This window comes from Peromyscus californicus, unplaced genomic scaffold (genome assembly GCF_007827085.1).
Source record: "Peromyscus californicus insignis strain IS unplaced genomic scaffold, ASM782708v3 Scaffold_1__1_contigs__length_55948999, whole genome shotgun sequence".
NCBI classification, from domain to species: domain Eukaryota; kingdom Metazoa; phylum Chordata; class Mammalia; order Rodentia; family Cricetidae; genus Peromyscus; species Peromyscus californicus.
The window spans coordinates 55,404,371-55,423,176 of NW_026294492.1; the positions used below are offsets into that span (position 1 = coordinate 55,404,371).

At 54.8% G+C, this 18,806-nt stretch overlaps 1 protein-coding gene across 1 annotated transcript; it reads left to right on the forward strand.

Annotated features, from left to right (window-relative positions):
- Window positions 1-10,485: 10,485 nt before the first annotated feature.
- On the forward strand, window positions 10,486-18,711 carry Odf3l2 (outer dense fiber of sperm tails 3 like 2). The gene is made up of 4 exons (XM_052747314.1): window positions 10,486-11,643; window positions 12,354-12,461; window positions 14,930-15,043; window positions 16,783-18,711. The coding sequence occupies exons 1-4, from the start codon at window positions 11,517-11,519 to the stop codon at window positions 17,265-17,267; spliced, it is 834 nt and encodes a 277-aa protein (XP_052603274.1). The 5' UTR covers window positions 10,486-11,516; the 3' UTR covers window positions 17,268-18,711.
- The last annotated feature ends 95 nt before the right edge of the window (window positions 18,712-18,806 follow it).

Here is an 18,806-nt window from a genome sequence, read left to right on the forward strand (position 1 = left end):
TTTTTCTATTTAATTCATTGAGCTATCTTCTCCTTGGAATTTGATACAGTTTTTTTTTCCTCCTTATCTTAACCAACAATAATTTGTAACCAATTTTCTTAAATGATGGCAAGTATTTGTAACCCATTGAACTCAAATATATCCATGTGTCTTTGACTTGTAATTCAACATTTCTTTTTCAAGCAATATCAGGACGGAGAAGCGTTAACAAGGACAGCTGCTGGCCGGCAGAAGAGACCTTGAAGTTATCACAGTGAAGAGCTTGGCTTAGGTAGGAAGGGAGGGGGTGCGGTGGGCATAGAGTGTGTCCTCTGAGTAAAGTCAGATTCTCTGTTCAGTGTTCACACAGTTTTTGTCTGTTGCAGTCAGTCAGTTCCCCATCGCCCTGCCCATGGCTCCCGTCACTGCCCGCCTGCACTGAGAGCGCGCACCCCCACCCTCTGCGAGAGCAGCTGGCTGGCTGCAGGCCCGGTAGCAAGAGAGCAGCGGAGGGAGGGGGGTGGCCCTTGCTGTGCCTCTCTCTCCTCCTCTTCCAGGGAAAGAAGGGAAAGTAGACAGAAATGTTTACACGGACAGCCCAAGTACCGGCACATCAGCTCTGAGATCTCTGGGAGAAGACTGACAGCCTGTTATGGCGTCTGCCTGGTCCTTTCACTGTGACTCCAGTTCCAGGGGATCTGACACCCTCACACAGACATACGTGCAAGCAAAATACCAATGCACATTAAAATTGAAAGGGATAATACAAAAGAATAAAATAACAAAACCTTTAAAAACAACAAGCACATTCTAGTGCGTTTTTGAGACACACAGACAGACACTCCCTCCTGGACGGACCACCCATGGAGGTAGGACTAGACCTGGTTACCCACCGTGCATGGTGGGACACCTGACTCCAATCCACATGGACCTCGTGTCCCTGAAATCACCTGTCTGAGCTGTGCTGGGCCTGGAGGGAGGCGCCAACAGATCGTAAGCAATGCTGTCAGAAAAGTGTGCTCTGGCTGCCTTTGTCATTTGCAGAATGAGGTGGGGGTGGGGGAAGCTGTCACAGGACCTGCCAGCCTGAGGGACTTCATGCTGCCTGCTGCCTTCCATCTGGAGGGGCGGGAGGAGGTGCGCCAGCCTGGCCCTGGATTGCCTGAACTTGGAGATGTCAGGAGTCACAGAGGCCAGGGAAGCCAAATTCTGGCTCTGAGGACTCCTGCTGGGGTGGGTCTGGCCAGCTGAGTGCATCACAGGTTCCTGGGCAGGCTGATAGTGACATCTGCTGGCCTGGGATGGGCGGGATGGCTGCAGTTCCTCCGCAGATACGAAACCACCCCTCAGTCCTCACCCCAGACTGCTTATCCCTTCATCAGCTGTCTGTCCCGGGAGTTAGTGAAGGGTTGTCTCAGGGAATATTGGTCTGGGGAGCCCCACAACAGCCTGATATCCAAGACCAAAGCTATCCCCTGCAAGGTTGCTGGGGACAGTGACCTCTGAGGACAAACCTGGACGGAGAGGCTGGGAGCCTAAGGGACTCTCTGGAGACCCCTCATACCTGTTAGAGGACCAGAGTGCCATGATGCTGTGATAACTGTTTGGTGGGTGCTGGCTTTGCCCAGGAATGGGCCCAGGCAGGCCTGGGTAGGGGGTCGCAAGTGGACTGGGGGCCCCTGAGCAGGACCTGACAGGGCCTGGCTTTCAGAACCACCCACCATTTGACTGAACAACCTGAAGCCCTGATCTCAGGTCTCTATGGACTGTTTCATGCCCAGGGACGCCATGCTGGCCCTCACACTCCAATAGTGGCCCTGACTGGGCCAGTATTCTGGGGACCTCTCAGAACTCATGTGGTTGATGGTTGGACACAGGAATGAGAAGGGTTACCAGGACCTAGTGGCACAAAGCAGGTGCCATCAGGCATTTAACCCTGATGCTAACCTAGCCGCCGCCGCCTCCTCCTCCTCCTTCTCCTCCTCCTTCTCCTCCTCCTCCTTCTCCTCCTCCTCCTCCTCCTCCCCCTCCCCCTCCTCCTCCTCTTTCTTGTTCTTCTTTGGTTTTCAGACAGGGTTTCTCTGTAGCCCTGGCTGTCCTGGATCTCGTTCTGTAGACTAGGCTGGCCTCGAACTCACAGAGATCCGCCTGGCTCTGCCTCCCGAGTGCTGGGATTAATGGCGTGCGCCACCGCCTTAACCCCAACCCCAACCCTATCCTCACTTCAACCCCAAACCCACCCTAACTCCACTCCAACCTATGCCTTACAGAGGAGTAGAGTCTGGTTTCCAGCCTGTAACAGTTCCTGGCCCTCCCTCCACACCCTACCCACCAGCACCGGGCCTTTCCTCAGCCTTTGACCTACGGACTCCACGCCCCACCCATCAGAGATCAGCTTTCTCTAGCCCTCCCTCACCGCCACCGAGGACACACCGATGAGCTCAGCAACACCTTCCTCCCACCTCTCCACACTTGGCCCCACCCACACAAACTTAGCCTTTCCCTGTGGTCTCAGCCAAGTCCTCAGTTCTCTGGAGTCCCGGGCCACCACCGTGACTGAACTCCATTTCCCATCATGCTTCGGGCCGAGGATGTGGCCCATAAAACTATGGAAGCCAGGCACCTGGGCGCTCAGTCCTCAGCACTCTCAACCAAGGATGCAAGGGCTGCAGGGGCCTTTGGAGCTGAGGGAACTTCGATTCTCATTTACTTGTCAATCACAAGTCTCACTTAGGGAGCTTTGGCCAGTGCCAGGGTGCAGGCACTGGAGACCAAAGACGCACTCACGGTCTCCCTGTGGCAGGGATGTGTTACCTGCTCAGGAGTTGGCACTGTTAGCTGGGACCATGTTGCTAGGCTGGGATCCTGTTGCTAGGGGCCGGGATGATGTTGCTAGGCTGGGATCCTGTTGTTAGGGGCTGAGACAGTGTTGCTAGGCTGGGATCCTGTTGCTAGGGGCTGGGATGATGTTGCTAGGCTGGGATCAAGTTGCTAGGGGCTGAGACAGTGTTGCTAGGCTGGGATCCTGTTGCTAGGGGCTGGGACTGTGTTGCCAAGGGTGGAGAACTGCGCTAAGCCTGAGGTTCTGTTGTTAGGGGCTGGCTGAATGTTGATAGGTCTGGGGTCCTGTTTCTAGGGAGATGGGTTCAATTTCCTTGTGTCTGGGTTCTGTTACCAAAGTTACCAACCTATTATTAGGGGGCTGAGATTATGATGACAAGGTTGCTAAGCAGCAGGCCTTGTCATCAGGATGGACTCAAGTGCCTCACTTCCTTACCTGGGGTGAAGATACTAGGGAAATCTGATATTTTATTCATTTAATTTTCATAACCCCGACTGGCCAGGAACTCACTATGTAACCCAGGCTGTTCTCAAACTCAAGTCTCCTGTCTCAGCCTGCTGACCCCTTGGTACATGTGTACACCACTGCATGCAGCTGCAGCGTTTTATTTAAGGTTTGCAGGGTGTGTCTGGAAACAGACATGATGGTACTGGACACCAGGGTCCCGTTTGATACAATAGAATTGGCAGAGCCTGGAGGCCCTGGAGCAGGAGACTAGTTACTAGGATAAGGGATGGTCAGTAGCTCAGGGTGAATTTATTGAGTGATGCTCTATAATAAGTGTTGTTTTAAGTACCACAGAGACTCTTGGCCTGAGGATCTTATGTTCTGTGCCTTGCATGGCAGAGAGGGTGCTGGGGATTAACTGTGGGCATCCTGTGTGGTAGGGAAGCTCGCAACTATCATCACACACCCTAGCCCTCACTGGGGAATTTTAATCAGGGAATCCACTCCTGACCACGCCCCCAGCCCCTCACTGGGGGACTCTAGGTGGGGCTCCACCCTGACCACGCCCCCAGCCCCTCACTGGGGATTCTAGGCGGGGCTCCACCCTGACCACGCCCCCAGCCCATCACTGGGGATTCTAGGCGGGGCTCCACCCTGACCACGCCCCCAGCCCCTCACTGGGGATTCTGGGCGGGGCTCCGCCCTGACCACGCCCCCAGCCCCTCACTGGGGGACTCTAGGTGGGGCTCCACCCTGACCACGCCCCCAGCCCTTCACTGGGGATTCTAGGCGGGGCTCCACCCTGACCACGCCCCCAGCCCATCACTGGGGATTCTAGGCGGGGCTCCACCCTGACCACGCCCCCAGCCCCTCACTGGGGGATTCTAGGCGGGGCTCCACCCTGACCACGCCCCCAGCCCTTCACTGGGGATTCTAGGCGGGGCTCCACCCTGACCACGCCCCTAGCTCCTAACTGGGGGATTCTAGGCAGGGCTCCACCCTGACCACGCCCCCAGACCCTCACTGGGGGATTCTAGGCGGGGCTCCACCCTGACCACGCCCCTAACTCCTAACTGGGGGATTCTAGGCGGGGCTCCACCCTGACCACGCCCCCAGACCCTCACTGGGGGATTCTAGGTAGGGGCTCTATCTATAAGTCACATCTCCAGTCCTGGAGCTTTGGTTCTAGGGAGAGGAGTCTGAGCCCTGAGTAGTACATTTTCTGTTACTATAATGCCTGGGAAGTGGCTTATTTTGACTCAGAATTTTGGGAGTTCATGGTTAATTAGTTTGTAGTGAAGCAGGATGTGTGTAGTGGAGCATCCTATTCACCTTGCAGCCAAGAAACAAAAGAGAGAGACCTGGGAATAGTGGCACACACCTGCCATCCTAGCACTCAGTGGGTTGAGGCAGGAGAATTGCCATAAAGTTGAGCCTAGCCTGGACTTCCTCATAAGACCCTGTCTTAAAAACCAAACAAGACAAAAACAGGGGCCGAGAGTGAGGAAGAGACTGGAGCCCCACAAGCCTCTTTGAGGGTATGACATCAGTGACCTTGGGACCTCTGCCTAGGACCTGCTCTTTAAACTGTCCACCGCCCCCGATGCTGGGACCAGGGTCTTTTGGAGGCACTCCAGGCTTAAGCCACAGCTTGCTTCCAGCTTGGAAAACAGGATCTGTGAACTGCAAAGTGCTTGGTGAGTGTCTTGAGCTACAGCCTGGCTGAATGGGCATGGGGTGACCTGTGGGGTAGACTGGGGTCAGGAAGGTCATCATATGAGGACAGACAAAGACTTGGGGGAGGGGAGGAGAGGGCATACCAGGCAGAAGGCGTGGTGTGAGGTGTGCTGGGAAACAGGAGGGGCCGCCAGAAAGGGAAGGAAAGACTTTGTGAGTCCCCTCTCCAGATCCCACCGGTCCTCAGCACATGAGCCTTTCACTTCTGGGGAGGTTCATGTCCTCCTGCTCTGAACCTGAGGCTGGATCCCCCAGCAAAGCACGTGAACCAGTTCTGACCTGCATGGCTGGCAACTATTTCTGGGAGGGAAGGGACAGGAGCCCAGCTGGGACAGGACAGGTTTTCTTTGTTAGTGTCCCCACGGGACACAGCCAGCAGGCCACCGCAGAGCTCTGTATGAGTCAGCGGGCCTGGCTCTGGGACAGAGGACAAGATGAGCGGTACCAGGAAGGTGAGGGACAGATCAAGGTGTCTGGGAGGGCAGTTTGTGAGCTGGCACCTGAGGACGGACGGACGGACGTCCTGCCTTCTGAGTCGCCATTGTCCCCAGAGGCCAGGGACACAAACAACAGGAATCCAAGACACTCAGTCCCCTCGGGAGCGCCCATTCAGGCTGTACAGTCTCCCTGCCTCAGTCTCCCCAGTGCTTGGGTGACAGGCATGTACCAGTCTGCCTGCCACCCTCCATCTCCTGCCCACTGCCTTGGGATAACAGAGTGGATCTAGAATCTGCCTTGTTTGATCACCCACAGTCCCACACCAGCCCGGTCCCCTGGAGCCCGTCTGCATCAATGCAGTCGCCTCCCACTACATCCTCCATCAATGAGAAGTCTGTTTTGTTGTTTAATCTCCTACATCCTCTTTGTGCACATGCATATTCGTGTGTGTGTGTGTGTATGCATGTGTGTATGTGTGTATGTGTGTATGCATGCGATGCATGTTCATGTGTGTGTATGCATGTGTGTGTATGCATGAGTGTGTGTGTGTATGCATGTGTGTATGTGTGTATGCATGCGATGCATGTTCATGTGTGTGTATGCATGTGTGTGTGTATGCATGTGTGGAGGCCAGAGGACAACCTGGAGGGTCCTGGTGTATATGGGGTGGGGTGGGGGCGGGTTGCGCCCAGTGACAGCACAAACGTGGACATCAGAAGACAGGCTGGTGTCAGTCCTTGCTTTTGTTTGAGATGGGGTCATGTTTGTTCCTTCACATGTCAAGGTGGCCGGCCTGAGAGTTCCGGGGCGTCTCCTGACTCCACTTCCCGTCCTGCCTTTGGAGCACTCAATTACAGATGACGTCTACCACAGAGATTTATGTGGGTTCTGGGGATTTGAACACAGGTCCTCATGATTGCTCAGCCTGGGAGCCATTCCCCAACAGCGGTCTGTCCGTCTTGTGTTTTTAAATCTTTTTCATTACATTTTTTATTTATCTGGTTCTTTTTTCCTCCCTCCCTCCCTCTCTTCCTCCTTCCCTCCCTTCTCTCCTACTTTCTTTTTGTTTGTTTTTCGAGACAGGGTTTCTCTGTGTAGCTCACTCTGTAGACCAGGCTGACCTCGAACTCACAGCGATCCTCCTGCCTCTGCCTCCCAGTGCTGGGATTAAAGGTGTGCGCTACCACACCTGCAGGAAGAAGGAATCTTAATTGAGGAAATGCCTCCATCTGATTGCCCAGAAACAAGTCTTTATGGCATTTTCTTCACTGATGATTAATGCAGGAGGGTCTGGCTCACTGTGGGCGGGGCCACCCCTGGGCAGGTGGTCGTGAGTTACCCAAGAAAGCAGGCTGAGCAAGCCATGGGGAGCGAGCTTGTAAGCAGCATGGCAGTGAGTCTCACCTTCCTAATGCCGTGATCCTTTAATACAGTTCCTCATGGTGTAGGAAGCCCCCAGGCATAAAAATCACTCCTTCATAACTGTAATTTTGCTACTGTTATGAATCATAATGTTAATATCTGATATACAGGATATCTGATATGCAATTCCCCTGAAAGAGTCATTTGACTCCAAGGGGGTCGTGACCCACATGACGAGAACCCTTGTTCCATGGCCTCTGCTTTGGTTCCTGCCTCCAGTTCCCGAAGTTCCCTTCATGAAGGGCTGTGATCAGGACACATAAGTTAAAATAAACCCTTTCCTCCATGCCTTGGTCATTGTTCTATTGCTGTGAAGAGACACTGGGACCATGGCAACTTGTAAGAGAAAGCATTTAATTGGCCGCTTGCTTACAGTGTCAGAGGGGTGAGTCCACGACCATGGTGATGGGGAGCACGGCAGCAGGGTAGGAAGGCATTGCTCTGGAGCAGTGGCCAAGAGCAGTTACTCCCAATGACACACTTCCTCCAGCAAGGCCACAGCTCCTAATCCTTCCTAAACAGTTCCACCAACTGGGGACCAACCATCCAAATATATGAGCTTGTGGGGATCATTCTCACTCAAACCACCACATTCTACTCCTGAACCCCACAAATTCATGGCTATGTAATAATGCAAATGCATTCAGTTCAACTTTAGAAGTCCCTGTTGGGGGCTGGAGAGATGGCTCAGGGGTGGAGAGCACTGGGTACTCTTCCAAAGGACCAGCACGCACCTGGCAGCTCTGTCTGTAGCTCCAGTTCCAGGGGGTCTGGCACCCTCACACAGACATACATGCAGGCAGAACACCAATGTATATAAACTTTAAAAAGTCCCTGTAGTCTTTCAGTCTCAACACTGTTCAAAGATCAAGTCTTCTGAGACTCAAGGCAATCTTAATTGTGACCCCCTGTAAAATTACATAATTCCAAACACAATGGAAAAGAACATACATTATCATCCCAGAAGGGAAAAAGGGGGAATAGCAATATATATATACATACATACATATATATATATATATATATAAAATATACACACACACACATATACATATATACACATATAAATACATATATATATATTTGGGACGAAAGCAAGACCAGAACCCAGCAGGATAAACTTCAAATTCTGTGTCTATATGCCTGATGTTGTCAAAGGGCTTACTAGACGGATGGCTCCTCATGTTTCCCATTCCTTGCAATTTTGCTGACTGCAACACATCTTTCTCTCTCAAGCATTTTATCTGATGCTCTACTTGGCCAACGTCCATGGCTTTGGCATCTCCAATATTGCGGGGTCTCCAAGGCAATCCAGGCTTCATCAGCGTCGCACACTGGCCTCTCCAGGCCTCCAGGAGGGACTCCCCTGCCCCACACCTGGTCTTAGCGGTATCCCTGAACCTTAGAGGAAGATTCCTGTATCCTCTCCACAAAGCAAGAACCCCGTGGCTGAAGCTGCCAAGTTCTCCTGTCTGTCGGGGCTGGAAATGCCCCCTCCTTCAGTTACATTGTAGACGTTTTCCCTTTCACAGGTTGCAGGATTAGCTGTGGGTCTCCCCCTGAGGATACACTCTCTTCATTCCATTTCATAGTTAGTCTTCCTTTAAACCTCTCATTGCACTGGGTGGTGCACGCCTTTAATCCTTGAGCCGGGCAGAGGTGGCGCACGCCTTTAATCCCGGCACTCGGGAGGCAGAGGCAGGTGGATCTCTGTGAGTTTGAGGCCAGCCTGGGCTACCAAGTGAGTTCCAGGAAAGGCGCAAAGCTACACAGAGAAACCCTGTCTTGAAAAACCAAAAAAAAAAAAAAAAAAAAAAAAAAAAAAAAAAAAATCACTCAAGAGGCAGAGACGGGTGGATCTCTGTGAGTTCCAGGCCAGCCTGGTCTACGGAGTGAGATCCAGGACAGTCACACAGAGAAACCCTGTCTTGAAAAGCAAAAAAAGAAAACAAACCAGTGCTGTCAATTGTCACCATCCTCCCCCTATCTCACACCTCTGCCCACCGACCTCCTGCCACCCTCCACCGTCCTCCCACTGTTCTTTACCCTCCTCCACCCTCCTCCACCATCCTCCACTATCCTTCATCATCCTCCACCATCCTCCATCATCCTCCACCATCCTCCATCATCCTCCCATCATCTTCCACCATCCTCCACCATCCTCCACCATCCTCCACCATCCTCCATCATCTTCCACCATCCTCCACTATCCTTCATCATCCTCCACCATCCTCCCACATCCTCCATCCTCCCACCCCCTCCATCATCCTTCACCGTCCTCCACTTATTCATCCCTTCTTATCTGCTTTTACCTGTCTTCTCATGTCCCCATCTTTCTTTTCTAGAGTATCTCCACAGACCTACAGAGACATGCTAGGACCTGTTCTCCAGTCATCCACCAGAGGGCACCTGTGAGTTCCCTGTGCAGCAGGCTCTGGGATCCACCAGCCCTCAGACCTTCCCCTGAGTGCCAGGGTGAAGATTCCTTCCTGCCCAGACCAGGCCTGTCATACCTGTCCCACTGTCTCTCTGCCTCCTTCCTTCCTGTCTGTCTGTCTGTCTGTCTCTCTCCTCCCCTCAGTTACTAAGTTACTCCAGAGTGTATAAAACAGTCTCCCTCCCAACTGTGCATTGCTCTAGGCAACTCCGCCATCATCCATTTTACAAGCAGCCTTTGACTTTGTCCCGAGGGAGAAGAATGACCACAGTCCCTGGGTGGACCCAGGAGCTGCACCATCTGGGCGGGCAATACAAGGTTGGCACATGATGTATTCCTGGTAGTAGAAAAGGAGCCACTCTATGTTTACTGAGGTCAATAGAGATTGTGGGGGACACACAGACATATTAAAATCACATCAGGTAAAACAGGACCAAGAATTTATCAGACACATCCAACAGAGGAAAGGTATAACTCCCTCACCTGGATCCTGTAACTGACGGACACTGTGGTGGCATGGCCCCACACCAATTCATTCATCATCTGATACCTGGCCTGTGTGTCAAGGAGCAACAAGCCGAGCACTCCCTACTATTCCTGGCGCATTGGCTCAGTTCAGGTCCCCTCACTGGCGCTGCCTGTTGGATTGCCCCCTAGCCACCTGTTTGTCCATCTGGACCAGGATTTGAACCTGCTGTTTCCTGCTCCAGACCCAGTGTGGCCTTTACCTTGTAACAGAACACGGCAAGCTTCACCCTCCAGCCCTGACCCCAGCAGCCTCCTTCGGCCTTGGTCTGGTTCATCATCATCCGGTGTGGACTCTTTCTCAGCTCCTCAAAACGCTTGAACTCTGTGCAGCTGATTTAGCTTTTGTTCATTTGTTTGTTTGTGTTTTGAGACAGGGTTTCTGTGTGCAGCCCTGGCAGTCCTGGAACTCACTCTGTAGACCAGGCTGGCCTCGAACCCAGAGATCCGCCTGCCTCTGCCTCCCAAGTGCTGGATTAAAGGCGTGTGCCACCACTGCCCTATGCGCGTATAGATGGGCTATAGAACAGATACGAGTTAGGCCAGGCGTGGTTGAGCACACCTTTAATCCCAGCACTCGGGAGGCAGAGGCAGGCGGATCTCTGGGTTCGAGGCCAGCCTGGGCTACAGAGTGAGTTCCAAGACAGCCGGAGCTACACAGAGAAACCATGTTTGGGGGGAAAAAAAAGAAAGAAAAAGAAAGAAGAAAAGAAATATAAGTGCATTCACCTCCATTTCCTCCATCTGTGACCATAGAAGAGCGATCCTAGCACCAGGGAGGCTGAGACCAAAGGATCAGGAGTTCAAGACCAACCTGGGCTACATTGTGAGTCCTTGTCTCAAACAAAACAACACAAAGCAAAACCCAAGTCACTACATTTAAAAAAATTCCCAGTAGCGTAGAAACAAACGGGAAGAAATAGATCTGTGTTTCGTTCGGCTAACCTTCCCAGAACTCTCTGGCTGGAACACAGCAGGAGCCTTCAGCAAAGGTGAGAACAGGATGATCCTGGACTGCTGTCCTCAGCCCTGCCTCAGGACCTTCTCACGGCTGGTCCCCTCATCCTGGCACGGTCTTCCTTCTCAGCACGGTTCCTACCAGAACAGTCTATCACATTTATCGTTTAGCCTCCTTCCCCACCCCAAGAACACACCCGCCCTTCACCAGTCTGTTTCTGGTCTGTCACACCACCCTAAAAGGAGTCTGGGATACATCAGGTGCTGGGTACATGCTTGCTGGTGAATGATCACCTGGCTGGGTAGGGGACGTGCTGTGCACAGTCCTGGGCTCTGTGGAAATGGGGCGCTGTACTCTTCATTCCTGCTGCTGCTGGTGTTCTGTTTGCAGTCCTGGCTCCCTGGGGCCTGCTCTGGCCCCGTGGCCCAGCTCAGCCGGCTCCCTGGGGACCTGTTCGGCTGACACTGGAGTCTTTCCTGGGCCATCCAGCCACCTGGCTGACACTTGATCTCAGCTCCACTTCCAGGCCAGCGTCCGGCCGACCAGCCTGGCTCGGGCCAGGCCCTGAGATCCTTGCGTAGGGACAAGGGGCTGTCTGTGTGGTGGTGGGAGGGTGTGGTGAGGCCAGGCCTCTGCCAACATACTGGCTGAGCTGCGAGGATTGGGGACAGTGCCTGGTTTGTGGCAGCAGCACCGCAGGGCGCAGGAGCCCACACCAGGCCCTGCTCACCATGGGGACCCTCAGCTGCGACCCAGCGGCCAGGTTGGCCACAGTGCCCCTGGCCCGACGGGTGGCCGAGGGCCACGTTCCGGAGACTGGGCTGAGGAAGTCCTGTGGTATGGTCACCCTGGAGAACGGTTCGTGCTGGCCTGGTTGGGGAGGGCCCCTCCTGTCCTCCTCCTGGGGCTCCTGGGATGTTCTAGAGTTCAGCAGAGGCAGTATGTGCAGGCAGGTCCACATGTCCTCTGTGGGGTCTCTGGCCCTGCACAGTTGCCCTGCATGGGGACAGGTTGAGCGCAGTAGGGCAGAACCAGAGGGAGGAAGTCAGAGGGAGGGTACCTGTGGGGACTGCAGAGCTATGGAGTGTGTGCAGGGGCTGCAGCTGGACGCTCAGCAGGGGAGACATTGGTGGAGGATTCAGGCTGTAGCCTGTGCCTCAGTTTCCCACCTAGGATGGAGTCACATCTACACCGGGTTCTGTCTCCCCACCTCTGAGGTGGCGTTTCTCTCTGTCCTGGGCTCGGTTTCCCTCCCTCAGTGGTTTCTATATCCCCGGCCTGCGTTTCCTTAGCTGTGGCAGTTTCTATACCCCGGCCTCAGTTTCCCCACCAGTGGTGGTCTTTGCTTCTAGCCTTAGTTCCCTGTGTTAGCCTGCCTTCCTTGCTGTCTGCTTCCCAACTCTCTACAGTCCTGTGACTCATGACTAGCTCACAATGGAGGTGTGGCTCAGTCATCCAGTACCCCTTTCTCTACTCTGCCATGGAGGTGGCTGGGGTCCAGGGTGGGACTCTTTGCCCAGCCTCTCAGGGTTCCGGGCGCCACCTCTGATCCAGTCTTTGGGTCTTAGGCTCCGGACCTGGCCTGTACATCCTTCCATCCACCGTTGGCTACGTCAATCACGATTGCACCAAGGTAGCCAGTCCCGCCTACTCACTCGCTCGGAGGCCCAGCGAAGGTAAGGCCAGCTGAGGGGTACAGGGTCCATCCTTGGGCCTCCAGAGTCCCACTGAAGGACACCAGGGTGAGCGACGCGGGGCAGGCGGGTCGGGTCTTCCTCCCCGCTGCTGTGCCCCGTTGGGTAAGTTGTTGCCTTCTCGTATCGCTCAGGCTGACTCTGAACTCCTGATCCTCCTGCCTCCATCTCCCAAACTCTGGGATCACAGATGTGTATCACCACATCTGGCCAGACACCAAGATTCTGATGGATCAACCAGGACTGGGTGGCTAGGGTCAGGGTATAGCCCAGTGGGTAGAGCACTAGCCTACCGTGTGTAAGACCTTAGGTGTGATTGGAAAAAAAAAAAAAAAGCCATAGTCCTGCTTGGTGTCCACAAAGCACTCAAACTGTGTGAGTGCATCTGTTGTCCCAAGTGCAGGGTGGTCTTTAGAGGCTGGCAGAGATGCAGGTGAGCAGGCACAGGAGCCTCCCTCCCTCTGGCAGTCTTCAGTGTGTGGCATCCGAGCCCCATGGCAAGCTTTGAGTTCTCAGTGACGTTGGCTGAACACAGCAGCCTTTAGTCCCAGTGCTGGTTCCTAAAGCTGCTGAGGCCCCAGTGGACCAGACAGAGGCCATCTGGGTCCGGAACTGCTGTAAATACTTAGAGGCCATGAGACAGAAGGCTGGAGGAGCCACTGAGCCCCTCCCCAAGCTGGAACAGGTGAGGGCCCTGGGTGGGCTGTGGGCTGTGCGGTCAGTGAGATATCTGGTGGTGGGATGGGCCTGGAGATGGTATTGGCAACCCGTGAGAGTTCTTGCACAGTGTGGCTCACAACCTCCTGTGACTCCACCTCCAGGGAACCTGAGGCTGTCTTCTGGCCTCTGTGGACCCTGCACCCAGAGTGCACAAATTCTCTCCTACAAGTACACATCATTTAAAGTGAAAAATGAAGTCTTAACTGGCTGTGGTAGTGCCCATCCTTAATCCCAGCACTCAGGAGGCAGAGGCAGGAGGATCTCTGTCAGTTCGAGGCCAGCCTGGGCTACAGAGCAAGTTCTGGGACAGCCAGGGGGTCTTACACAGAGAAAAGTTTGGTGAAGGGGGACCCCAGAGACGAGCCCACCAGGTGCAGCCTGCAGGTTGGGTGGGACACGTCCTGGTGGGTGAGCTGGGGTCTCTCATCACACAAACTGGGTAGGAAAATGGGAAGGAGGTTTGCCCATGCAGAGCAGGGGCTAAGCGCTGACAGTCCTGTTTCCCACAGGCTGAGGAGACAAGGGACAGGCATCTTCCTGTGTGTGACTCAGCACATATTGGTGGCTGTGACCCCATCTGCTCCTATCCTGGGAGTCATTTAGATTAGCTCTGAGCTAGGGGAGAGCTGGGAACAAATTCCTGTCACTCAAATAGGGGCATAGGGGTGTTTCTGAGGGCCATCATTTAATATTAGTGACTATCACAGAGGTGACAGGGAGGCTACTGTGTGTGCAAACACAGCCTATGTGGGTGTGCACAGAAGCCCACACCTGGGTGGTACCTATGCACATCCTGGGACTCACTGAGGCTTCGAGGAAAACTTGGTGAGGTGTATCACTCACTCGCAGGGCCCAGTATGGGTGCACCAACACTTACCATGCTGACTGGACTCCGATGCTCACCATGCACATGCTAGTGTGCCTGAAGTCCAACAATCAGTGATCAGGCCAGGCATGGCAGTACAGACCTGTCATTTTGACAACTCAAAAGCTGATGCAGGAGGATCATGGGTTTAAGTAAAAAGGAGTGAAGCCCCACTTAGAATCCCCGGTGAGGGGCTGGGGGCGTGGTCAGGGTGGAGCCCCGCCTAAAATCCCCCAGGGAGGGGCTGGGGGCGTGGTCAGGGTGGAGCCCCGCCTAGAATCCCCAGTGAGGGGCTGGGGGCGTGGTCAGGGTGGAGCCCCGCCCAGAATCCCCAGTGAGGGGCTGGGGGCGTGGTCAGGGTGGAGCCCCGCCTAGAATCCCCCAGTGAGGGGCTGGGGGCGTGGCCAGGAGTGGAGCCCCGCCTAGAATCCCCCAGTGAGGGGCTGGGGGCGTGGTCAGGGTGGAGCCCCGCCTAGAATCCCCAGTGAGGGGCTGGGGTATGGCTAATGGGGAGAGCTCAAGACTACCATTTATGAGGGCCTGGGTTCCATTCCCACATAGACAACTGTGAAAACGGTGACCAGCTGTGGCTTCAGTGATCTCTGCCTTCCATGTTGATGTGAAAATGTGGGTCAGGCAGGCTGAGCCATCTCAAGGGTGACTCAAGGTGACTCCCTGTGAGCCAAGGCCCTGCAGGGATTGGCATGCCCTGCACAATCCTTCTGCTTGATCCCTTTCAGGAGCATCAGTACTTCCCAGGCTGGAGCCAAGGTTGAGCTATACCTCAGGCTCTTGGGAGGCTCTGGGCCGGGTGTGGGGAGCCCTTAGCTCAGGGCACCTTTGGGATTCTGGGTCCTTTCCCCAGCACCTCTTCAGGATTCCAGCCCAGGACCTGTCTATTTCTTGGACCCCAAAGTTACTCGATTTGGCCGTAGCTGTCCCCCTGCCTACTCCATGCAGGGCCGGGGCAAGATTCGAGGTGAGTACGGTGTGTGTGGTCTTGGAGACTGTTCTCTTCCCGCATGATTGGAGCTCTGAGAACTTCAGTGTTTGCAAGGATAAAACCCGAGTTTCAGATGAAGGGTCACTACTCCACTCCCACAGCCTTGAGCTGAGGTGGCAGCACATGGTGACCCCGCTGCCTAGGGGCAGGGAGGCCTGGCTCTGATGCCTTTTGTTACCCCCACTTCATGGTCCCAGAGGAATGCTCAGACACTTGATTTTATTCTCTGCATGTGTTCTCAATCCATCCATTCATCTACCCAGCCATTCATTTACCCACCCATCCATCTATTCTGTTCATCCATCCACTCACCTATCCATCTACCATCCATCTACCCAGCCATTCATATACCCATCCATCCATCCATTCATCTACCCATCCACCCACCCATCCATCTACCCATCCACCCACCTGTCCATCCACCTACCCATCCATCCTTTTTTTTTTTTTTTTTTAAAGATTTATTTATTATGTATACAGCATATGTGACTGCAGGCCAGAAGAGGGCACCAGATCTCATTACAGATGGTTGTGAGCCACCATGTGGTTGCTGGGAATTGAACTCAGGACCTCTGGAAGAGCGAGCAGTGCTCTTAACCTCTGAGCCATCTCTCCAGCCCCCATCCATCCTCTTACCCACCCATCCATCCATCCATCCACCCACCCACCCACCCATCCACCCACCTACCCATCTACCATCCATCTACCCAGCCATTCATATACTCACCCATCCATCTATTCTATATCCATCCATCCATCCATCCATTCATCCATCCACTTGCCCACCCACCCATCCATCCATCCACCTACCCACCCACCCATCCACTTACCTACCCACCTATCCATCCACTTGCCCACCCATCCATCCACCCACCCACCCATCCACTCACCTATCCATCCATCCATCCATCCATCCGTCCGTCCGTCCGTCTGTCCATCCATTCGTCTGTCTGTCCGTCTGCCCGTACATCCACCCACCCACCCATCAACTCACCTATCAATCCATCCACCCACCCACCTATCCGTCCATCCATCTGTCCATCTGTCCGTCTGTCCGCCCGTCCATCCACCCACCCACCCATCAACTCACCTATCCATCCATCCATCCATCATCCACCCACTTACCCACCCATCCATCCATCCATCCATCCATCCATCCATCCATCCACCCACCATCTACCCATCCATCCATCCATCCGCCATCCACCTACATAGCCATTTATATACCCACCCATCCATTCTGTGTCCATCCACCCATCCATCCACTCATCCGTCCATGCCGCCACCTTCCTCCTCACTCACTCATCCATCTCCCTGTGCTCCATGACTCTGCTCAGCTTTCCCTCACTGCCCCACCCCAGCTCTTTAGTCACACTAATGCTGAGTCAAATATAGGACAGAAGCAGCTTAGACATTTTTAGTGAACTTCCTGGTGGACACAGGCCCACCTTAGTAGTCCATCTCAGGGTGCCCAGATCTTCAGAGAGGATAATCTGGGTGATCACGTGGCTGGAGGGGTAGAAGGTACCACTGGTGCGCGTGGGGTGGTTGGAGGAAGGGGTGGAAGTGGGAGCCTTTGTTGGCTCAGGGCCAGGAGTATCAGGCAAAGAATGCAAGTGTGAAGAATGCTCCTGGGGGAGACTCTGGGTCTGTATGACCTCTGGTGCAGGTCAGGTGAGGCCTCCATCTTGTGCCAATGCTCATTCATTCTCCAGGTCTGGAGGTGACGCCAGGCCCTGGGGCCTACAGCCCAGAGAAAGCGCCCCCGGTACGCCAGCGGAATCCCCCAGCTTTCACTCTGGGCTCCCGCCTCCGACAGAAGCCCCCGGACGCCTCTGTTCCTGCCCCCAATGCCTACACCATGCCACCCCTCTGGGGATCACAGATCTTTATCAAGCCTAGCAGCCCCAGCTACACAGTTGTGGGCCGCACGCCCCCAGCACGCCCCCCTCAGGATCCCTCAGAGATTCCAGGCCCTGGGCAGTACGAGAGTCCTGACCCCAACACCTACCGGCAGCGTAGGCCGGCCTTCAGCATACTGGGGAGACCCCGAACCCCGCGGCCCCTGGAGGAGACACCTGGTCCTGGTACCCACAACCCAGAACAGGTCACCGTGAACCGGGCCCGGGCTCCAGCATACACCATGGGCATCCGTCATTCAAAGCGGGCGTCTACCATGGCAGGGTACACCAAATACTGATGGCTGCCGGGTACAGGGAGCCGGGGCCCTTTCTGGGCCTAGCTTCTTCAGAATGGGGCAAAGAGGTGCCTCCCTCCCCTTCTGCAGTCCAAGGTCCTTGGAGGCCACTTGATCTCTCTGTCCCTGGGGCCCGTGACCCAAGGCCCCATCCAGGGTGAGGGTGAGCCTCCCTCTAGGGCCCCAGTTTCTTTTCCCAGGTCAAGCCAGGCCAGGGAGAGGTGTCCCTTCCCCTGGCTGGACAGGGAGCTGCGTGTCCTAGAATTCAACATCTAGGCCACTTGGGTTTCTGCAGATGAGGCAGGAGACTTCTCCTGGAGGTGGCCCTGATGCCTCTGCCCTCTCTACACCACCCTCTAGAGTTGCTTGCCAATAAATCGCCCACCAACAGCTGGCAGCACCGTGCACATTGGTTTATTTAGCATTTCCAGTCACGCCACAAAAGAACACTAAACACTGCCCTCCAGGCCCACAACTTTACAGACCTCTCCCAGTTCAGATGGGGCAAATGGAAGCCCTGGCACCAGGAGCCTGGATTTGGATTGTGGGACCAGCTAGGTTCTTGGGAAGGGGTACTGTAAACTGGGCTTTGAAGGATGTGTAGGAGTTTAAAGTATTACAGTATGATCTACTGTCATTTGTACCGCGGATTAAAGAGTAGAGCCAACGCTCCCTACAACCTCCCCATTCAGATGGGAGGACACACGGTGGATGGGCACCTAGACCCGGAATGCCGTGGTCCACACTCCATACAGCCAGATCCCACAGCCCCCTTCTCAGACCTCAGCCCAGCAACATCTCTCCCCACCCAAGAGCACCAAGGGCTCGCTGGTGCGCCTTTGTTGATGCCGCCGAGCATCCCCGCCCGCGCCCCCGCCCCCTTCGCAGGCCGTGATCTCGTTTCTCTCCTCATCGATCCCGCCGGCCTTGCCCCTCCTCCGCACCCCGCCCCGCCCAGCCCTCTTCTCTTTGTTTCCCGTCAGGACTGTCCTGGGTATGGCGCAGGGGAGGAGGAGGATGACACCCCCTTCCCCTCACAGAAGGAATCCCCTCGGGGTCCGAGGGAGGCATCTCGGAGGTCCCTTGAACCTGGGATGGAACTGGTGACTCCGAGAACCGATGGGTGTCCCTGGCTGACAGCCTGGGACCCAGGCCAGGCGCCAGCAGAGGCGGCCTGTGTTTACCCTCAGACCCTTCCACCGCAGCCCCACCTGCGGTGTCCTGGGCACCCGAGGTACTTCCAGGCCTCAGTTTCCCTTTAAACCTCGTCCTGCCTCCATCCGGGCTTCAGTTTTCCCACTAAACAGTAAAACAGGACAAGGTCCAGGTGGAGGGGGCAAGGGGAGGAACCTCTGAGTTCGAGGTTCTCTAGTCCTGGACCCCGGCCACTGCCCTGCCCCGGGCCTTATTTCGAAGTAAAGTTGGGCAGGATATGGCTGAAACAGTGTCGACGACGGGGGCCCTCTCAGCCCGCCTCTGCCACCCCAGACCCCAACTCCCCTGTTGGGCCTTCCCCCTGCCCTAGCCCTCAGTTTCCCCAGT